We start from the raw sequence: 18,470 nt of genomic DNA, 5'->3' as shown, positions 1-18,470 counted from the left end.
CGCTTGGGCTAGCCAAGTGCCTGAATGCATTACGGCTGTCACGATCACTCTCACTGTACAGCCCGCAACTTTTTTTGGCAGCAATGGTAATACTAACAGGTGCTTGTGCTTATGCAGGCACCATAAGTCGTTTAATCAAACACAATGACTGTGTAGTCCAAACTCCGTGAGCTTACGTGATGCATGTCTCAAGATACAAGTAAAAACACTCAAGGTTTGTAAGATGACTTTTATTCTTGGCCCAGCAACCGCAGAAGGTAACAACATAGGCGTGCAGTCTACTTCAGCTTCTTCTTGGGACGCAAGTTGTTGGAGTGGCCACACTTGCGCTTACGGCAGTTTGTGGCCTTTGGATGCAGCCGGGCATAGCACCTGCACACACACAGAAGAACGGTGTCACAATACTCTGGCAGCATTGACCTTGCGTGCCAATCTGACACTTATGCTTAGATGGAAAGTGCCTGCCCCAGCAATGCCACAACGACAACATGCCACAGCATGTTGAAGCAACATGGAATCGAGGATGCTGGGAGAGGTGTCAACCACTTGTGGCACAGGAAAGTAATTCCGAGAACCACACAGGCGCACTATACCGTGTTGTTTATGTTAGAAACGCATAACCATCCTAACAAGTTGGAATAATTTGCCACATGCTACAACATAGAAACCGTAATAGTGCTCCCATGGCACAAAAATGCATCTGCTGCAAGTTTCAGCTTTCGAAGACAAAAACTCAAAGTTATGTGAAGGAATTTATGCAGGAAAGGAACCAGCACCTGTTTCTTGTCCGCTGTGGGAATTTTCTCTCACGCCAGCTTTAAATTTTAGAAGCATAGTTTTATTGCAGAGTTTGCCAAGACCATGTTTATCTGTCATGAAAGGCGGGTTACATAATCAAGCTTATGCTGTATTATAAGAATTCAAGGGTTTTCAAGAGGGGAAGAAAATTCCAGAACTTTCAGACCTTGAAAATGCAATCTTTAATTTAGAGGGTTTCAAAGACCAGTTCAAACTCTGTGCTGTGTAGCACCAATCTAGTGACATTTCCCTTTGTGTGCAATGTCTGAGGCAATACTTTTAACCATAATGTCAACATACCTGTACGACAAGGGACACCTTTGCTCACAAATTACTTTTGACAGACCTGCTTGCAGTTTCTGCTGGTCTAGGAATTTGGTACAGACGATAAGTGAGATCTATCAAAGAATACGACCTCTATTGCTGAATAGAGTGGCTCACGACCATGTTAAATGAGGTTGCCCTTTTTTGTAACGTAACCATGTCAACTACATTTACCCACAGCTGAGGTTGAACACATCTTCAGTGCTCTCACAGGACAAGTTCAGAATGGCACATCGTTGTCACTCACTTGCGGCAGATCATCTTGTCGCAGTTGTACTTCTGGGCCAGGATGCGCAAGCTGGGCTCAATCACACCACCGACCAGGCGCAGGCTCAGGTCCAGGCTGCAGCCAGCCTCCAGGGTGTCGGCATCGTCCAGTGGCCTGCCCGAGGCCAGGAGACGCTGCTGGTCGCATGGCAGCCCAAGGCGGGAGCGCAAATCCTCCTTGAGCTCGGAAACCCGCGCACCTAGCGCTAGGTCCACGACCAGCGTCCGGCCATCGAGGCCACGCACAAACACTTGCTGATGCATGTCAGCTGCAAAGACACAGTAGGCCTTAAGCAAAGTTTCGCTGGTGCAGATCTGCATACAAGCCAACAACGCGCAGACCTCGGCAAAAAACATCGTCACCGAAATAAGCCAGTATTGTAGCACGTTTATCAAGCTCGGCTGAAACCGGTAACTCACTAGTTTACATGCCTGTTTTGGGTAGGAGGCACAGCTTCCTCTTATCAACGTGGAATGTTCCAAGCGTATAGCTTGTTAAATTTATGTTCAATGGCCCTAAGGCAAAGTTAACAGCTCTAGCCATGTTCACCGAAGACTATGTAGCCTTTCCCTAAAAAATGATTTAACTGATAAAGCAATGAGCAGAGATAGATTAAATCAACGCAATTTTACCGCACGCAACAGTATGCTGCATATCAATGCATGGGCATACGCAAGAATTCCGAGCGCTAGGAATGCGGGGCCATTCAGGTCTGTCGCGCAGCGTCTTGCAAATCTGTCATAAGTTATTTTCGCAGTTTCCTAATTTGTTACACGCACTGCTCATAAATCAACGTTGTTTTCTGAATCAAAAGTCAGGATAGCCGCAGGAACGCAGAATGCATGACACGAGGTGGACTCGCTAACGAGCAGCTGCCAATCGAGACGTCTCCTCTACCCGACGATTCTGCAAATGACCGCTTAAAACGGGTTCCTGTTACGGAAGTGTCCAGAAATATTACTGGCACAGTAATGCCCACAGAAAGAAAAACGCCAGTTTGCCTGATCAGACAACGCCGGCCGTAATGTTCCGAAACGTGCCACTTGCACTACCATCAAAATCACACAACATAAGCGCATCATAGAAAATGTACTTCCGGGACACTTTCGCCACTGGCGGATACAAACAGCCGAAAGTTTGATTACTCGCAACAGATTTTTTTCGCGAAAAAGCAGAGAATGCAAAATCGCACTTACTCGAGTCTAGCCTGACTGAAGAAAAAGACACGGGGACCTCTGCACTGGCGGAAAGACGGTTTCTACAGTGTTGTTTGACGGCTACGTGGCTTCGTCTAAATAATATATGAAGTAATAAAATGTGTAACGTGTTGGCTCGAACGTCTTTAATTATTGTCATACGAGCTTGCCTACTACAATAATTAACAATAAAATTGCTTTACAAACAATTTTATTTTAATAAAAACATATTAATTGATAACATTTTACAATTTCTTACAGCAACCTCATTTCAGTATTGTGTAAAACCAAGCTATGAGCACCAAAGTGAATTTATTATTTTAAATAATAATTAATGAAGTCTCAAAGACTTTTCTTGATCAAGTACATTGGAGAGTTTTCGCTTTTCTCCTGACCACATTGAGTTGTCGGCACTGGCACGGGGTTCTTTCCGGTAATCGAAAGGGTCTTTTCTCTCACGGCATTCTATCCGGTTAGACGCCGAAGATGGTATGTTCGCTGTTTTCCCGTATTTTGTCGTTAACCACTATACTCTGTGTTTATTGCTCTGTGTGGAGCTCTTTAAAGAGGATAAGGATAAACTGAATCAAGAACGGCTGAGCTATTTGTAGAAATATTCCCTGTCTTGAAGTATGGCACACGTGTTGCATGCAAGGCCTAAATCTCGACGCTTGTGCATGCTTGTATCATGCAGCGGTACCGAGACCTCTGACGAGGCTAATCGCTTAGTGATACAGCTGTTCATTTGTATAAATTTGTGCGTGTGCCTCAGTTTAATTCTTAGCCACAGCGATTTGGCATAGATTATGTAGCAGTACGCTTCTTTGCTTACTTTCACCAGTCTGTCTACCGGGCATGTTCAAGGCATTACGTGAACGTATACGTGCGAGATGCATTTGATTGCTCCAGTATACCAAACTGCCACTATAATTAAGCCAGTCTCAATGCGATCTTTTGTTTATAGCGTTAAAAGGTCGGACGTACTTTATTTCCTGGTCCTATGCGCTGCCGATTGTAGTCTATAGCAGGCCACATATTTGGCTATAACCGGCAAATTTGAGACTATCGCTGTGCCTTTTAGTTCTTCCCATCACAATTAGGTAACAAGTTGTTGTGCTCCGTGGCATTTCATGCCTTTGTGCTGAAAATCCTATTGGTTCTTGCATCGAGCTCGTGGTCCTTTGAGAACACAAGTTCCGTTCATACCCACTGAGATGCGCACGTTGTCGCTGTACCGAAAAACACATTAGTGTGCATTTGTGTTCAGGCGCCAGTGTCCTAGGCCTATTTACGCTTATTACATCTTGCTTACATTTTTCAGCCGCCCAAACAGGATAGTAAGAAAAAGACTGACACGAAGGGAACTGCCAAGAAGAAGGAGGGATCCTCCGGAGGCAAGGCCAAGAAGAAGGCAAGTAAAATGTAAATTCAGTCAAATGCGCTTTGAATTGGCTTCTTGGAGAGCTCAGAGGGATACATAAGCAGCATTTGGTGACTGGTGTTCCTCTCCATCGGTCACAGGTCTGTAATGGAACACATTAGGGTGAAGTTCTTGCTGTATTCTACATATAACAATGTGCATATAACAACTTAGCGGTACACCAGCAGGATTGCTGAATTGGAGCATGATGAGGTCTGCTTTCACTGTGTGCGACTTTAAATGTAACTGTTCACTTGTTATCAGGGAGCAAATGTTAATGCATGATGTATTACAGGGAAATGTAGGCTTGTTCTGAAATTTCGTTGCACTAAACCTTTATCTTCAAAACCACGTTCACTGAACCTTCCATATCCCAATGTTTCCATGGTGTCACAGTGCTCCTTAGGAACCCTTGTATATGTTTCAATAGTTTATCTCGGCACTGCGGAAGCTATGGACATCCTCAACCAATTAGGAGGGTGAACACATTTTAAAAGTGTCCTTCCACGCCTTATCTGCTAGTGGCCACCGCTGTAGCACAGGCGGCGGCAGCCTCTAACACTGTAGAACAGTGCAGCGAGATCAGTGGTGGAAAATTCTCGCCGATATCAATAAGGCATGCATCTTCGAGGTACCTTTTAATAAGAGGAGTAGAATGTTGCAGGGACTCTCAACAAACACTGCCAGCATGTAGCATTGCACAGGATGGTGCTGCCATCTCTCGATCCGTCTTATGCTCTTGTACAGGGTGCGCTCACTGATGTGCAACAGTTCCTATTATGTTCATCTTGCATAAAATAGCAACTTGGAATGAGTGTGGACACCATTTTCACGAAGAATGCTTTACCCAGGAGGGATCCATCCGTAGTGCTGTGGCTGTGCTGACTGCACATGAATTTAGCCAGTGTCAAAGCAATTAATTGTTTGTACTTTTAAATGCAAGTATCTGTATGGCAGCATTGCATTGATTTATTTGCATGTTTTCACTCGTACAAGTGAACTATTTTCTTCAGTATCATAGAGCCTCAATAAATATCTTAAGATGTGTGAAAAGCCATCGCTGCAACCTGCAGAGAAAGCTTCCAATGAACACCTGCCAACGAGACCACTTGTCAAGGCTATTTCGTTTCAAACTGTGGCACTACATCTCACTGCACAATAATTCACACTTGCAGGCCTTGGAAGTATTGGCCCTGCTTTGATCAATTACTGAAACCGAGTATAGATATGTCAGGTTTTCCTATACTGCAAGATCATGGGCAGTGCATGGCTGTGTAAGAGCTGCAGCTGCTGTTATCTTACACATGTGCTCACGCAGCGCGAATGAATTCCTCTGGTGAGCTGTTGATTGCCCCAGCAGGTCCAGACATCGCGCAACATTAAGTGATCACCTCAATGAGATCTTGCTGCATTCCTCACCTCTTGGGTGTAGCACTATATATTGAGGCACATTCACCATGTGTACTCCTTGTGATTATGGTGCATGACCAAGATTCCGAACTAAACCTAGCCCTGCTGTGGCATTCTGCCACTCAACAAAAGGTCAGTTTCAATTTCCGGCCGAATTTTAGAGAGGCTAAATGCACAAAGGCTCTCTAGCTTATTAGTTATAAGTGCCCGTTAACTTGTTACAGTCGAAGCCCTCCACTACAGTCTCATAATCCCAGTGTTGCCTTGATACAATAAAACTGTGAATATGTCCCAATTTTGCACACTGCAGACACGTAACATTTTTCTGCTTTAGTTGATCTAAAGGGTCGAGCTTCCAGAATTTTGTGGTCTTTGCTGTGGTTATGAAGTTGCAGACATTCCTATTTCTATTTGTGACATTTTCATCAATTCAGTCACTTTGATGTTTAAATTAAAATTGCACTTTGTGGAATTAATACAAATTTGCTCTTATTAAATGCAACATTAAAAATTCTAGTTACGATCATTAGTGTTCAGTGTAATTTGCAATTAACGAGGCTTGCTTTTTGTGAGGAAACCAGACTGGCCCAGTTGCAGTTAAAGGGACACTAAAGGCAAATATTAAGTCAATGTGGAATGTTAAAACACGATCGCAGAAACCTCGAAACAGTTGTTTCGTGCCAAGAAAAGCCTTACGAGACAATTGCGTCTGAAGCATCCGCGTACCTCTCGGGCCATTCAAATCGCCCTCCCGAGCGAGGAGTGGTGACGTCATGGTCTCATAGTGAAGTGCCGCCGGTGAGTAAAACGCCGCCCGCAGATGGCGCTACGACTTGTTTGCAGAAAATGCAGGCGCGCGGCCAGAAACGGAGTGGCGTTCAGCATTGTTTGTGCGGGTGGCTGCATTCGCGGTGGTCAAGAGTCTCGCAGTTCGACACCAAGAGGGCGGCAGAGAGTGCGCCAGTTGATATTCGCCTCGATGTCTGTGAGGGAAACTAGAAGGCATTGTGGATGTCACAAAGTCACATTACAGAAGGCAAGGCTGTGACACTGATTGCAAGGGGTTAACCGTTTATTAACATGGAATAAGCAAGCGATAGAATGGAAACTATACGCAGACATCAAAAGACTGAGTCAAGAGTTAACAATGATCTTACAATTTCGGATTCTTTCTCTCAGCCGAATCTCCTTCCAACGGCCCTGCCCGTACCTAAAAGCATCCCCAACATACCCTCGCCCCATCATTTGTCCAATCACACTGGTGTGCGCAGTGTGCACACAACGGGGCTCCAGGGTGACAATATCCGGACTTCTACTATGTTGAGGCCATTGCCTTAAGTCTTTTGCAATGCAATGTGTCTCTTGTCTCACAACCTCTCAAGACAGTCTCCCAAAGAAAACACTCCCACACATGTTGGGGCATCTGGTCCATTCGCGGAATGTCTCGGCATGGGTGTGGTCCAGCAGTGAGGGGTTGACTTCAAAGCCACGGCACTGCAAACCAAACGCCGCAAGCCCCAACTAAGTCAAACCGCGGCTCCCCCACTACCACCGATTGCTATAACTCTCTGCCGCCGTCTTGGTGTCGAACCGCGCTTCTCTTTTGACCACACCGCATGTAGCCGCCCGCACAAACAACACTGAACTCCACCAAGACTGTCACGGGGTACTTGTCCACATGACATTTCACACACCTACTGCAAACACTCACCGCACAACACACCATTAAGTGTCCTTGCAGTTCATGAAGGAAGGGCACCAATCTGCTATCAGGTCCACCATGTATGCGCAGCCAAAGCGGCACAAATAATTTTGCTGCCGGCCTTGAGGCCTGTCGACCGCAGCACTCGCGAACACTGAAAATGGGCGCATGTATGCTTACCCGCACACACACACAGGCCTATCCACACAAAAACTCGACAAAGCCAGATTAGCCGTGCGCTTCCCGTATTAGGCGTTACTCACCCTAACCATTATCTAATTCGTACTTGGCTTCCAGCTGGTGAATACTTAGTCTGCTAGAAACGCTCACGGATTGTGGTCTGTGGTCACCTTTATTATCACTCCAAATAGACGGGTGCAAAGCCCTCCTAGCGTCCCCACGGACGCAAACATGATTAACCCCCTCTGCGTGTGCTACCGTCAACCTCTACAAGCTGTGATAGGCAGGTCTCTATCGGTACCTCGGAAGCATCGGTTATCAACAGAATATCGTGACAATGACCAGGGGCAACCACCTGTGGCAGTGATGCCAACACATTCTTTACTGCACAAAGTGCGTTTCCTGCCAGGTCGGTGTAGGTTTGGCTAAGAGAAAGAAGCGTAAATTGTAACACGGTTATAACTCTTGACTCGGAGTAGTCTTTTGATGGCTGTGTTAACAGTTTCCTTCTATCGCTTGCTATTCAATCTTAATAAACAGTTAACCCCTTGCAATCAGCGTCCCAGCCTTGCCTACTGTAATGACTTGCAAAAGAATGCAAAGATGCTCGTCTCCCGTGAATTGGGGGCACGTTAAAGATCCCCTGGTTTTCGAAATAAACCATAGTCTGCCACTACAGCGTGCCTCGAAATCAAATCGTGGTTTTGGCACGTAAAACCCCAGAATTTGATTAATTCAGTTCTGGTTGGTTGGGCATATCTTGAGTGACTGTCACGGTGTTTTCATGTGCAGAAGTGGTCCAAGGGAAAAGTGCGTGACAAGCTGAACAACCTGGTGCTCTTCGACAAGGCCACGTACGACAAGCTTCTCAAAGAGGTGCCCAGCTACAAGCTGATCACACCCTCTGTTGTCTCTGAGCGACTCAAGGTGCGAGGCTCTCTTGCCCGCAAGGCACTTGAGGAACTGCTCCAGAAGGGTGAGTTGGTCTTCCGAGTCTGTTACACATGGTAACAGAGGAGCTGTTCAGTCTGCTGTGCTGTAGTTTCTTCCTTTTCATCATACTGGTTACAGATGTACGTGTACCATATTCATGTGGATAATTACCCTTATAATGGTTTTTGTCAACATGTAATGCATGTGTTATAGGGCCCCTCATTTTGGGCAATGCATACAGCCAATTCTATTGTGTAGATCGCATGGTGACAATTGTTCCTGAAGTGTTACACCATTGTACTCCAAGAAAAGGCTGAAATGCTTTAATGAAGCCTAGGGGGGCACTTTGGCTGTTTGCAAGGTGACATTGTGTGTCACCTGCAATGCATCAACAGCTTGGGGATTCCCGTGAAATTCGGGAGTGCACAGAACAAACTCTAGAAATGCATTGCACAGCATGCAGCTGGATCGCTTCCTTAAAGTGTGCACCTTCTTTTTTAAAGCTGCTATTAGCCCTTCTTTAAAAGTTGTTGCGGTGGATTGCTTCCTGAATGACCTTTAACAGGTATAGTCAGATAAAAGTCCCCGTCAAAGGACCCCCTTCCAGACGATACTGTCGTGTCAACATGACGTCGTGGCTGATTTCACGTTCCTTACGTGCCGCAGTCGCGAAAAAAAGTGTTCGTCAGCGATTCGGATTTTTATCAAAATTGCCGTCTCCGCTGTTCGCGTCTACCCATCAGTGTCGTTGGCGAGATCGTGCTCCCTCAAGCTGAAGTGCTGTTCAGTCAGCAGCCTTGTTTGTGTGTTGCGTGCAGTGTTTTTAACATGCTCGGTTACGACGATCGCTCTCGGCAGTTTACTGGAATACTTGTGCTGTTCATTGGCGGTTCAAAACCCTGTGTGCTATTAGGCCTATTTTGCTTCAAAATGTTGGTAACTTCCCACATAAGTGCGTGGATGTTCCAACTAAACAGCAATAAAGAAAAAGGAACTTGTTTGAGCAAGAAAAAAAGGAACATATTACACTGCCCCAGAGTGCAGTGGAACCTCGATTATACGTCCCCGGTTATGTGTGACCCGCATTTTACGACGAATTGGTTTGGTCCCGGCAAAGCCCTCGTAGAAATAATGTATTAACCTTGATTATACTACGCAATTTTACGCCGACCCGTCTCGTATGACGCCTCTCTGGTACCGTCCGAGAAAAAAGGTTCCAAGCAGATGCAGGTTGGCACATAAGCGCACTGCAGGCTCCGTATTTACCCGAATGTAACGCAAGGGGTGACTTTCCAGTCACGCGAAATAAAGAAAATAAACCCATTAATGTAACGAGAGATGACCGAAAAAAGAAATGGTACCTTTATTCAAGGAATCGCAATTTGGAAACGTTCTCTTCACTCATCATGGTCGTCTGAAGAGAGGGCGCTTTCCTTGGACGGGGGGGGGGGGGGGGGGGACTTCTCGGGCGATCACTTCGCGCAATTTTGCTTGATTCGACACTGAAAGCGTCCCCGACAAGTGTTTCTGGTGTAGTCCTAAGCTCGTAATCAGCGCAAGAAAGCTCTCAGCTGTATACTTCGAGGGGGCCGGGACGAGCAGAGTCTCGCGAAAGTGAAACTATCTGCAAAAGTGATCGCCCAAGAATTGCCATCTTCTGTGCGATCGGGCTTGTTTGAGATTTAAGTACTTTTTAAAAGAGCACACACTCATTTCATTCGAAGTCAGTACCAGGCGTACTAGTATCAATACGCGGCGGTCTTTCTCATGCCCGCGGCCATCAAAATTGCTCATTTCTCGAAGCAACCGTCATGCTGAATGTGTTGTCACCATAATGTCACGAATAAATGGAGTCAAACTCCAAAGGCCATAGGGTACTGCAGCATCGTAACCAGTCACAAGCACAGCGAAAACAGCGTCGATTCCAACCTCAAACGAGTTCCAACTTCGGTCGACTTGTCTATGGATTGGATCGAAACGTAAAGTTATAGGTTGCCAAAGTAACGCTAAAAATCACGGGATTTAGAAAACTTGTTTTAAAATGGTACATTTTGCTATTATTCAAATGTAACGTGACAGTCGAATTTACACAACGAAAATCGGAGAAGAAAAACCCGCGCTACAATCGAATAAATACGGTAATTTTTTTTATCATTTAATCTACCCTCCTTGGACGTAGTGCAGGTTTGTGCCGCAGGCTTGTTCAGGCAGTGTGTACTTGTTTTTGGGCATGACTGAGCGATATTCTTTGTTTTTCGATTATGTGATGGTTTTGCGTGGTCCTGTATAATTGGGGTTCCACTGTATATCATTTTCAGCTGCATTTCCTTTTCTTCAACTCGCTACTCCAATTAACAAATGAGCCCTTTCACCACTTGTATTGTAACGAGCATATAAAGAATTAGAACGAAGATTTTATTTTCCCTCAGAATAAAGGCGTCCTTCGAACTACTTGTGCATCCAGGTGCACGCAGAGAAAAGAAACCTGGCTCCAATGACGCTAGCGACTCATAGGTGTAAGGTGGTCAGCCACGACATCATGTTGAAGCAATGACACCATTGTCTGGAAGGGGGGTTCTTTGATGGGGAAAAAGCCGCATTTCGCTTGCTTTGTATTGGACTATAGTGTGTAACAACTTTTCGGGGCATAGTGAGGGCCTTTTACAGCCACTGCATTTATAGGAAAATTCAAACATGTTGTTCCTACACTACAACATACCCTCAAGATGTACAGGGCATGGTGGGCTTTGTGATCAGAAAAGCACAGCACATGCACGGGTGCATTGAAGGAAGAGAATCAAGAAAAGGTGCTGCATAGTTGCATAACTGGCCCGTCAGTGATTGGTTAACCTGGGGACTATTTTTGCGTGCGTAAACATGCACCCCCAATTACAACAGCCGGGGGGGGGGGGGGTATCAGCACGTATATACTAAGCAAATAACTGCATACAACAATGCTCGAATTTTTCCAAAAACTCTATTTGCAAGCGCACAACTCGTTCACCTCGTGTATCTTTTTTTGGCCAGCGGCTCTGCTTCCCCCTTCAGCGATGCTAATAAAGCTGGATTCACATGCATGACAATGCGGACAGAGCAGCTCTCGCATGGGCGATGGAGTAAACGCGGCCGAGCGAAATATCTCAACACTGTTGAGGCGCACCGCCATATGTTGACGTGCTTTGTGTAGACGTTTGCTTGGCCGCGTGCATAATTCACGAACTACAAAATGTTGACCTGCAAGGAGGAGAATGGGCAACCATGAAAGACTGGAGAAGGGCACTTCACTCAAGCATGGCGAGAGGATGGAGTTCCCTTGGAGATGAGAAAACTTTGGTGGGAGGGGGGGGGGGGGGACCTTGCCTTGAAGTGTGGCTTCAAAGCAAAATTCACATATAACCCGCACGTCGAATTTACTGTTACCTTCTGATATTTTTGATGCGGCTTATACGGGCAAAAATCCAGTACTTGCTTTTGTTCAAGTCTCACCAACACAATGACCATTTCAATGTCATTTTAATTTAGCTTGCCCCCCCCCCCTTTTTTTCATATATATATATATTATATCGTATGTCACAATTTACTTCATAGAACTTTGGGAATAGAAGTGCAACGTTGCTGGGGGGTGCATTGGTTTCAAAAGTCTTCCCTTATTTTCTAACCTGTTTGATAAAACTTGGCATGCTGCTTTAGTTTCATTTTTAAAATGCAATGATCTTTTCTGTAGGTTCATTATTTCGTAAGATAACTAAAAGAAATTTTATTTTGTTTTTATAACAAAGAACCACTCCAAAAATGTGCATATTGTACATGGGTCAATACTAAAAAAGTATGACACAATTATAGAAGCACTTTGATGATTGGCTCATTATTGTTATATAGGAGACTGAACTTCGGTGTTTTGAATATGGCCATACAGTGGTCACTCAAAAGACAAATTACAAAAACTGAAACAAATTTCATTTTGTTGCGATAGCAATTATATGGACACTCCAAAGCGGATTTCTGTCGAAGTGAGGTTCCGTATGGCATAAATGGCGAAGAAATCGTCACTGCGCTCCGGACGCTGTATGTGCGAGTGAAAGAACGTGCACTTTCACGGCGAGCTGAACGCACATCGAAGAGCAAACGCGAGTTCTGCGCAGTGCTCCCTGAAGGGCTGCAGAATTAAGCGTCTTTCCATATATAGAGAGCAAACGCAACTTCGTCCGTAGCGTGAAAGGCTGTGGGGGGAGGGGAGGCGACGTTTAGCTGGGCAACAAATGTGTATTTATATAAAAATGCCGCGCGCATTCGGTGCGCACGCGGGCGAAACAACAGTTTTGCGCGTTGCTGTTTATGCGGCTGATAAAAACTCTTATCCTTACTCCGTATAGCTCTCTACTAATTTGCTATCGCAGTTGATGCTTCGCCTTTCGGGTGTTTAATCTGCTTCCTATGTTGTGTGCTCCAAACGTCTAGCTTCATGCTGCAAAATAATAGTTCTATCTGTGATGAGTACTGGTGTGTCACAGTAAAAGGCTTGCCAGGTGTGCAAAATTATTTTTAGAAAAGTGAATCTACCACCCTCTAGTTCTAAAATCAATATATTGCAATTTAAATATCGACATAGGGGTTAAGAAACTTTGCAGATCAAGCAAATGGTAAATGTAGAATCTGAAAATTCAATTTTACAAAGCTAGATTTTGGCAATTTTTATGCCTACAGTAGTCTATAGTCGGGAACAACTTAAAAAGGCTCCCAGGAGAGGCCCCGGGGCGCCCAGATGATCGAAGCGCGGCAGCCGATTGCATCCGCAACTAAATAGTCCTGCTGACGCGACTCGGCCCAGTTCGAAGCACAGGCTGCCATGTTCTCCGTCGGCGGGGTCGCCAGCCATCCGGCTCATGGCGTCAAGTCTAGCTCTAGCGCGCTCAATGGTGGAGGCTCGCCTTTGAGGGGCAAATGCCGCTGCCTTCTAAAATCTTCCCAAAACTACTGCCAGGCATGTGTGCATTACAGTGCTAGACGTTTGTCCCAATTTCGCTTTCAGAATGCAATGTGGTCAATTATAGAAGCAGGAACCACTGATCGTTGGAATAAAATTACTAAATTTTCCGGGCCTTAAGAATTCTTGCATCTCGTACCATAAATGAAGTCTGCCATTCTGTGCAGCCATAGAATTAGGCTATCTAATTAGAATACAGGGATGCTTTTGTATCAAATAAGGCACTTTAACATGCCAGTCAACACTAAGCTGGTTTTAAGTAGTCATAATTTGTAACCTTTAAGTGGCATAGTTGCTGTGGCAGTTTGCAGGAGGGTCAACTATTTGTTACCACTGAAGCCGAAATTAATGGCCATCTATCTAATGCATTGGAAGGAGCATTGTGTGTACACTTAGTGATCTGGTTCTCAGAATTATTCAAGCTGGGGTATAGTAGTTGCACATTTTTTTTAAATTTTCCAATCAACAGAAATGAAAACATTCAGTGAGACTTACTTTTTCTCTGCAGGGCTCATCAAACAGGTTGTCAAGCACCACAGCCAAATCATCTACACAAGGACAACCAAGGCGGAAGATGCATGAGCTGTGAATAAATAACATCTAGTGCACAAACCCTTTCTTCCTTTGGCTTTGTCAATCGCCCCTCGCAACCCAAGTACAGAAATTATAAATTGCTACATAGTAGCATGACAGAAGGGGAACCGTGGTGCCTTAGTTTTGTTATACCCCTGTCACACGGACAGCATTAACCGAGGTTAAGCTAACTACGGTTACGGCTGACCGCAGTTACCGCTAGCTACACGGCAGGCGTAACCGTAGTTAGCCCCCTAACCATGGTTATCGCAAACCGAGCTTGGCAACCTCGGTTTACTCTCGCAAACCGACGAACAGGCAAGATGGCGGACGCCATGGCAATTGCGAGTGCACCAGCGTCGTCCGAAATCGCAATGAGCCAAAGGCGCAGTAACTGGCCCGACGCTACAACACTTATACGCGTTTGAGAGGACCACCTTACCGCACTGCGGTCGAACACAAGGAATGCCCGAATATATGCTAAAACTCGAATCACACACACAAACCACTTGAGCACAGAAAACACACGTGAAGTATTATCAGCAAAGCCTACTGGCCATACGACACTTGTAACCTGTAGCAAAGGAAATAATGCGCCCAAACTGCTAACACACTGCAACTACCACGCACAACAAAAAGAAATGCAATGGAATGCGCTGGCTCTCGTAAAGGCTACTAGCCACTGTAAACCGGCTACAGCAACCAGTGTTGAAAGACTTCATGTGAAACTCGCCAAGTTCATCAATATTATTTAGTTATTAAAGGCTTGTAGTATTGAAAATGTGAGCGTATATTTTATTGCAACATTTATCTGCATGCTGGTTATTTCTTCATTATACACTGTGAACTTCGTGCAAAATATTTTGCACACATGAGGACCATGTGATTGCATCAGTTTGCTTAACCAAGTCCGTGTAGCAATGGCAGACCGCGCTCGCGTTAACCATGGTTAAGCTTAACCGCGGTTATATCTGCTCGTGTGACAGGTATTAGTCAACTATATGAAGCCATCACATGAGTGGTGCTGGCTAAGAAGACTCGCCAGGTGCGATCTATACATACATAAATACCCAAGAATGTAGACATGGGAACAGCCGCTGCCATAGCACAATTAATAGTGCTATGCACACATAATGTGGAGGTTGCGAGTTTGTTTCCCAGTGGCAGCAAGTAGTTTTTTTCATGCACTTTCATTTTCCTTTATTTCTTCTAGGGGTGTGCGAATATTTGAAACTTTCGAATAATGAAATTCAGTCACTATTTGTAAATGCAAGTATTTTTTAATATAACAAAACGTCAACTATGACCAGTTAAGCATAAAATTACAGTACAGTAAGTTTTATATCTGCCAACTCCTGAATTTTTCTCGCATCTCCCGATTGTACGGACGCGACCTCAAATCTGAAAAGTGGCCGCCATTTTTTTTTTCTTTACGGCCTGTAATATAACCAGGCGAAAAAGTGGCGCGGGAGCAGTTCGTCATCAGCATGCACCGTGAATCGTAGCGGCCGCAGGCACCACCACTATAGTGTTCTAGAATAGGGGTATTCTAGTACACTGTACCCACCACGAACGCGAGCAGTCGACGGGCGCTGCCATATTGGATTTTACGGATTGGCTCGTCTCAGGCTGGGTCGAGCGTTTTTAGCAATCCAGTCGTTATATGACCGTGAGTGCGCTAGGCTTCAGTTGGCTTTGTCTGGTTGTCGAGTGAAGTGCGAATGTCGAACTACTCTGTTTCCCCGAGTTTAGTTGGAACGATCGATAGCACTTTCAAAAGCCAAGAATAAGTACCCTATTTTCCAGACTATAACTCGCACCTTTGCATAAGACGCACCCCCCTAAAAACGGCAGTTTTTCCGGAAAAAGACGTATATAAGTCGCACCGGTGTATAAGACGCAGCTGTTCGTTCGGTAAGCGATTAAAAAATTGCAGTGACGTTGCACTCGGAGAACGCATTGGGAGAGAAATTCAACGAGAGGACTAGGCAAGAACTGGCAACAGGAAACATGCCGAACCTTAGCTGTCGCGAGCATCAAAAAAAAAAAGCGAAATTAACAGACATTGTTTTATTTTTTTAATTCTTTGCCCCGAAAACTAAAGATGTTTTGCGTATAAATGAAAAACGTTGCGACTTATTTTTCTTTCGTTACCTAGCTACAGGCCGATGACACGCCAGATGCATGCGCCATCCGCCAGACACTCCACCGAAGCGAGCGAGGACGGCTGCTCGCGTGTTTGAGCGCTTGCCCGCAACGACTCGTCTGTTTGTTCGCGCGTTTGTTCTCCGCCGTGCGTTCACTCCCCGTGAAAGACGCGCCCCTCGCGCCCTTTCACTCGCACATGCAGCGTTCGGCGCGTGGCGACGATTTCATCTCCAAATGACGTCATACGGAACCTCACGGCGACGCCGACGGCAGAAATCTGCTTTTGAGTGTCCATATAATTGCTATCGCAATAATATTAGAGGGACAAGTTCGTGAAGTTTTTATTGCGATAGCAATTATATGGACACTCAAAGAGGATTTCTGCCGTCGCCGTGAGGTTCCGTATGACGTCAACGGCGATGAAATCGCCGCGCGCCGGACGCTGTATGTGCGAGTGAAAGGGCGCGAGGGACGCGCGCTTTCACGGGGAGCGAACGCACGGCGGTGAGCAAACGCGACTTCCGTCGCGCGAAAGGCCGTGGGGGGACGGGAGGGGAGGTGACGTTTAGCTGCGGCACCAAATATGTATTTATATAAAAACGTTGCGAGGCGAGAAACTGATAGACTTCCGACGCTGCTCGACGAGTTTCCCGTTCTGATCTCGTCGACAACCTCCGAGCCGCCCCCAGAGGACCTGGCAACAGTTACCAACGCCGCGCGCGTTCGGTGCGAACGCGAGCAAAACGGCGGCGGCGTCGACAACAGTTCTGCGCGTTGCTGGTGCTGCTGCATGTCCAAGTTTATACTGCTGATAAAACTACTATCCTTACTCCGTATAGCTCTCTACTAAGTTGCTATCGCAATTGATGCTTCGCCTTTCGGGTGAAACTGCGACATTTTTGGGAGGCCACGCAACAACATATACCTTCTTTCGCTACTCACGCCTGTCGAAAACGCGATGGGCGATTGCCAAGAGTGATAACATGGGAGTGGGTTGCAGGCGACGGCAGAACGCGCAAAAGATACCGCCGAGGAACATATCATAAACTTGTAATTCTAAAATTCCGTCTCCTAAAGGACTGAAAACAGGCTTTGCACCCACGCATTTGTCTGGAGTGCGAGTAGAAGGCATTCTGCGAACGTCTAGCATGGTCTGGCTGGGAGCCTCTGTTACCCCCGTCTCTGTGTATGTAGCGTACCGTCGCGTCGCCCGAGGCCAAGTTTTGGAAACGCGAAGTCGCCCGTGTATTTGTGCTGCTAAAGTGCAGGAAATTATGCCCGAAAATGGAGGAATGCTTGGAAATCAGATGTTTTCATATTTTATGGTATTGTTTGGGATGAGTAGGGTATCTTCCACGCCATGTTTGTAAAAGCGAATTGCTTTTGTTTGTAATGCCGCCCATTCACCGCTTTCGGACGTTTCGCCTCTACACGCTGTATTCCTATGTCTAAATACCAAAATGACAGGTGCTGTTACATGCTTGTAAATGTAACATGTTTGTAATTTACTTTTTTTTCAGCTGATGGCGTCCGGTAGAGCTTCATACGGGAACTACTGCTTACCTGGGGTCACAACGTTGGATGAATGCACAAAAAACGCTGAACGAGCTTTTATATAGAGCAAAATAAATATTTTCTCATTTTACAAGAAGTCTTGCATCTACTTTGTGAAATTGCACGTGGAACAGATTCGATAGGACTTGACAAGATCGTTCGCAATAATTTTTACCAATTCATAAACCGATTCCGCACGAAGACCGTGCGCGGTCGAGCAAAAAAAAAAGAAAAGAAAACGCAGCCGGCGTGCTAGCGAGCGTTCAAAATGCGCGCGTCCAAAACCGAAAACGGAAGTTATTGATGCCGACCGCTTGGCGCGCTGCAGTCAATTCGGGCTTTATTCGGCCGCTGGGTGTCCGCTCCTCTCTCTCTATGGTGAACGCGGGTCGCGGGTTATATATTTCCACTCCAGGCGCATTTCTGCCGTCGTGGCTGCCGCGATGCTCCGTATAAAGTCCAAGGGCGATAACATCGTCCTCGCGCGCCGTATGCTGTATGTGCGAGTGAAAGCCTGCGACGGTGAGCCGAAGCGCGCAAGGGAGGGAAGCGGGAAGGCGCGGAAGGTAGGGGCAACGTTACTGGACTGGGTAGGGGCAACGTTACTAGACTAGTAACGTTAGACCGTTACTAGATTCCTTTGGGTAGGGGGAGGGAGGGGGTGGAGGGGGTGGAGGTTGTACTCGGGTAGCAACTGCGTAGTTTGCGCAGCGGCGCGTGCTGCATCTTGGTACCGATCTGCAGATGCGACGGTTTCGGGGTCGGTCGACTCGCGGTCGTCCTGCCGCCGCTTGCGTTGCTGCTCCGTCCTCGCATGGCGCTCGGGAACTCGATCACGAAAAGAACCCGGCACCTCGATAACGATACCTTGCGGACTTCATCGGCCTAGCGCTGAAGCACGCCGCAACCGACGCCCTGGACTGAGGGCGTCGATGCATTTTTTAATCGCAGAATAAAGTGATCTCTCTCTCTCTCGATAT

The 18,470-nt window shown here is 46.1% G+C and overlaps 2 protein-coding genes across 3 annotated transcripts in view; one reads left to right on the top strand and one right to left on the bottom strand.

Annotated features, from left to right (window-relative positions):
* Positions 1-209: 209 nt before the first annotated feature.
* Positions 210-18,470, bottom strand: part of LOC119456469 (ubiquitin-60S ribosomal protein L40) — a 578,246-nt gene continuing 559,985 nt past the window's right edge. The window contains exons 1-3 of one of the 2 annotated variants that reach the window (XM_037718279.2): positions 2,587-2,693; positions 1,370-1,658; positions 210-372 (exon numbers count right to left, since the gene is read on the bottom strand). In XM_037718279.2, the coding sequence (XP_037574207.1) occupies positions 279-372; positions 1,370-1,653 (378 nt within the window). In that variant the 5' untranslated portion in view covers positions 1,654-1,658; positions 2,587-2,693 and the 3' untranslated portion in view covers positions 210-278. Of the gene's footprint in view, positions 373-1,369; positions 1,659-2,586; positions 2,694-18,470 lie in introns of those variants that run through there. The other variant, XM_049669891.1, reaches the window with a different exon arrangement.
* On the top strand, positions 2,948-13,827 carry LOC119456470 (40S ribosomal protein S25-like). Its single transcript, XM_037718280.2, has 4 exons — positions 2,948-3,075; positions 3,908-3,997; positions 8,091-8,274; positions 13,724-13,827. The coding sequence occupies exons 1-4, from the start codon at positions 3,073-3,075 to the stop codon at positions 13,795-13,797; spliced, it is 351 nt and encodes a 116-aa protein (XP_037574208.1). The 5' UTR covers positions 2,948-3,072; the 3' UTR covers positions 13,798-13,827.

Source organism: Dermacentor silvarum, chromosome 6, assembly GCF_013339745.2.
Source record: "Dermacentor silvarum isolate Dsil-2018 chromosome 6, BIME_Dsil_1.4, whole genome shotgun sequence".
Taxonomy (NCBI): Eukaryota; Metazoa; Arthropoda; class Arachnida; order Ixodida; family Ixodidae; genus Dermacentor; species Dermacentor silvarum.
This window is presented reverse-complemented; position numbering and strand designations above follow the sequence as displayed.

Bases quoted from the DNA above. Each gene is read 5' to 3' on its own strand.
- LOC119456470 (XM_037718280.2), top strand. The intron at 3,998-8,090 runs GCAAGTAAAATG...TTTCATGTGCAG, and splicing joins GAGGCAAGGCCAAGAAGAAG to AAGTGGTCCAAGGGAAAAGT. The intron at 8,275-13,723 runs GTGAGTTGGTCT...TTTTCTCTGCAG, and splicing joins TGAGGAACTGCTCCAGAAGG to GGCTCATCAAACAGGTTGTC.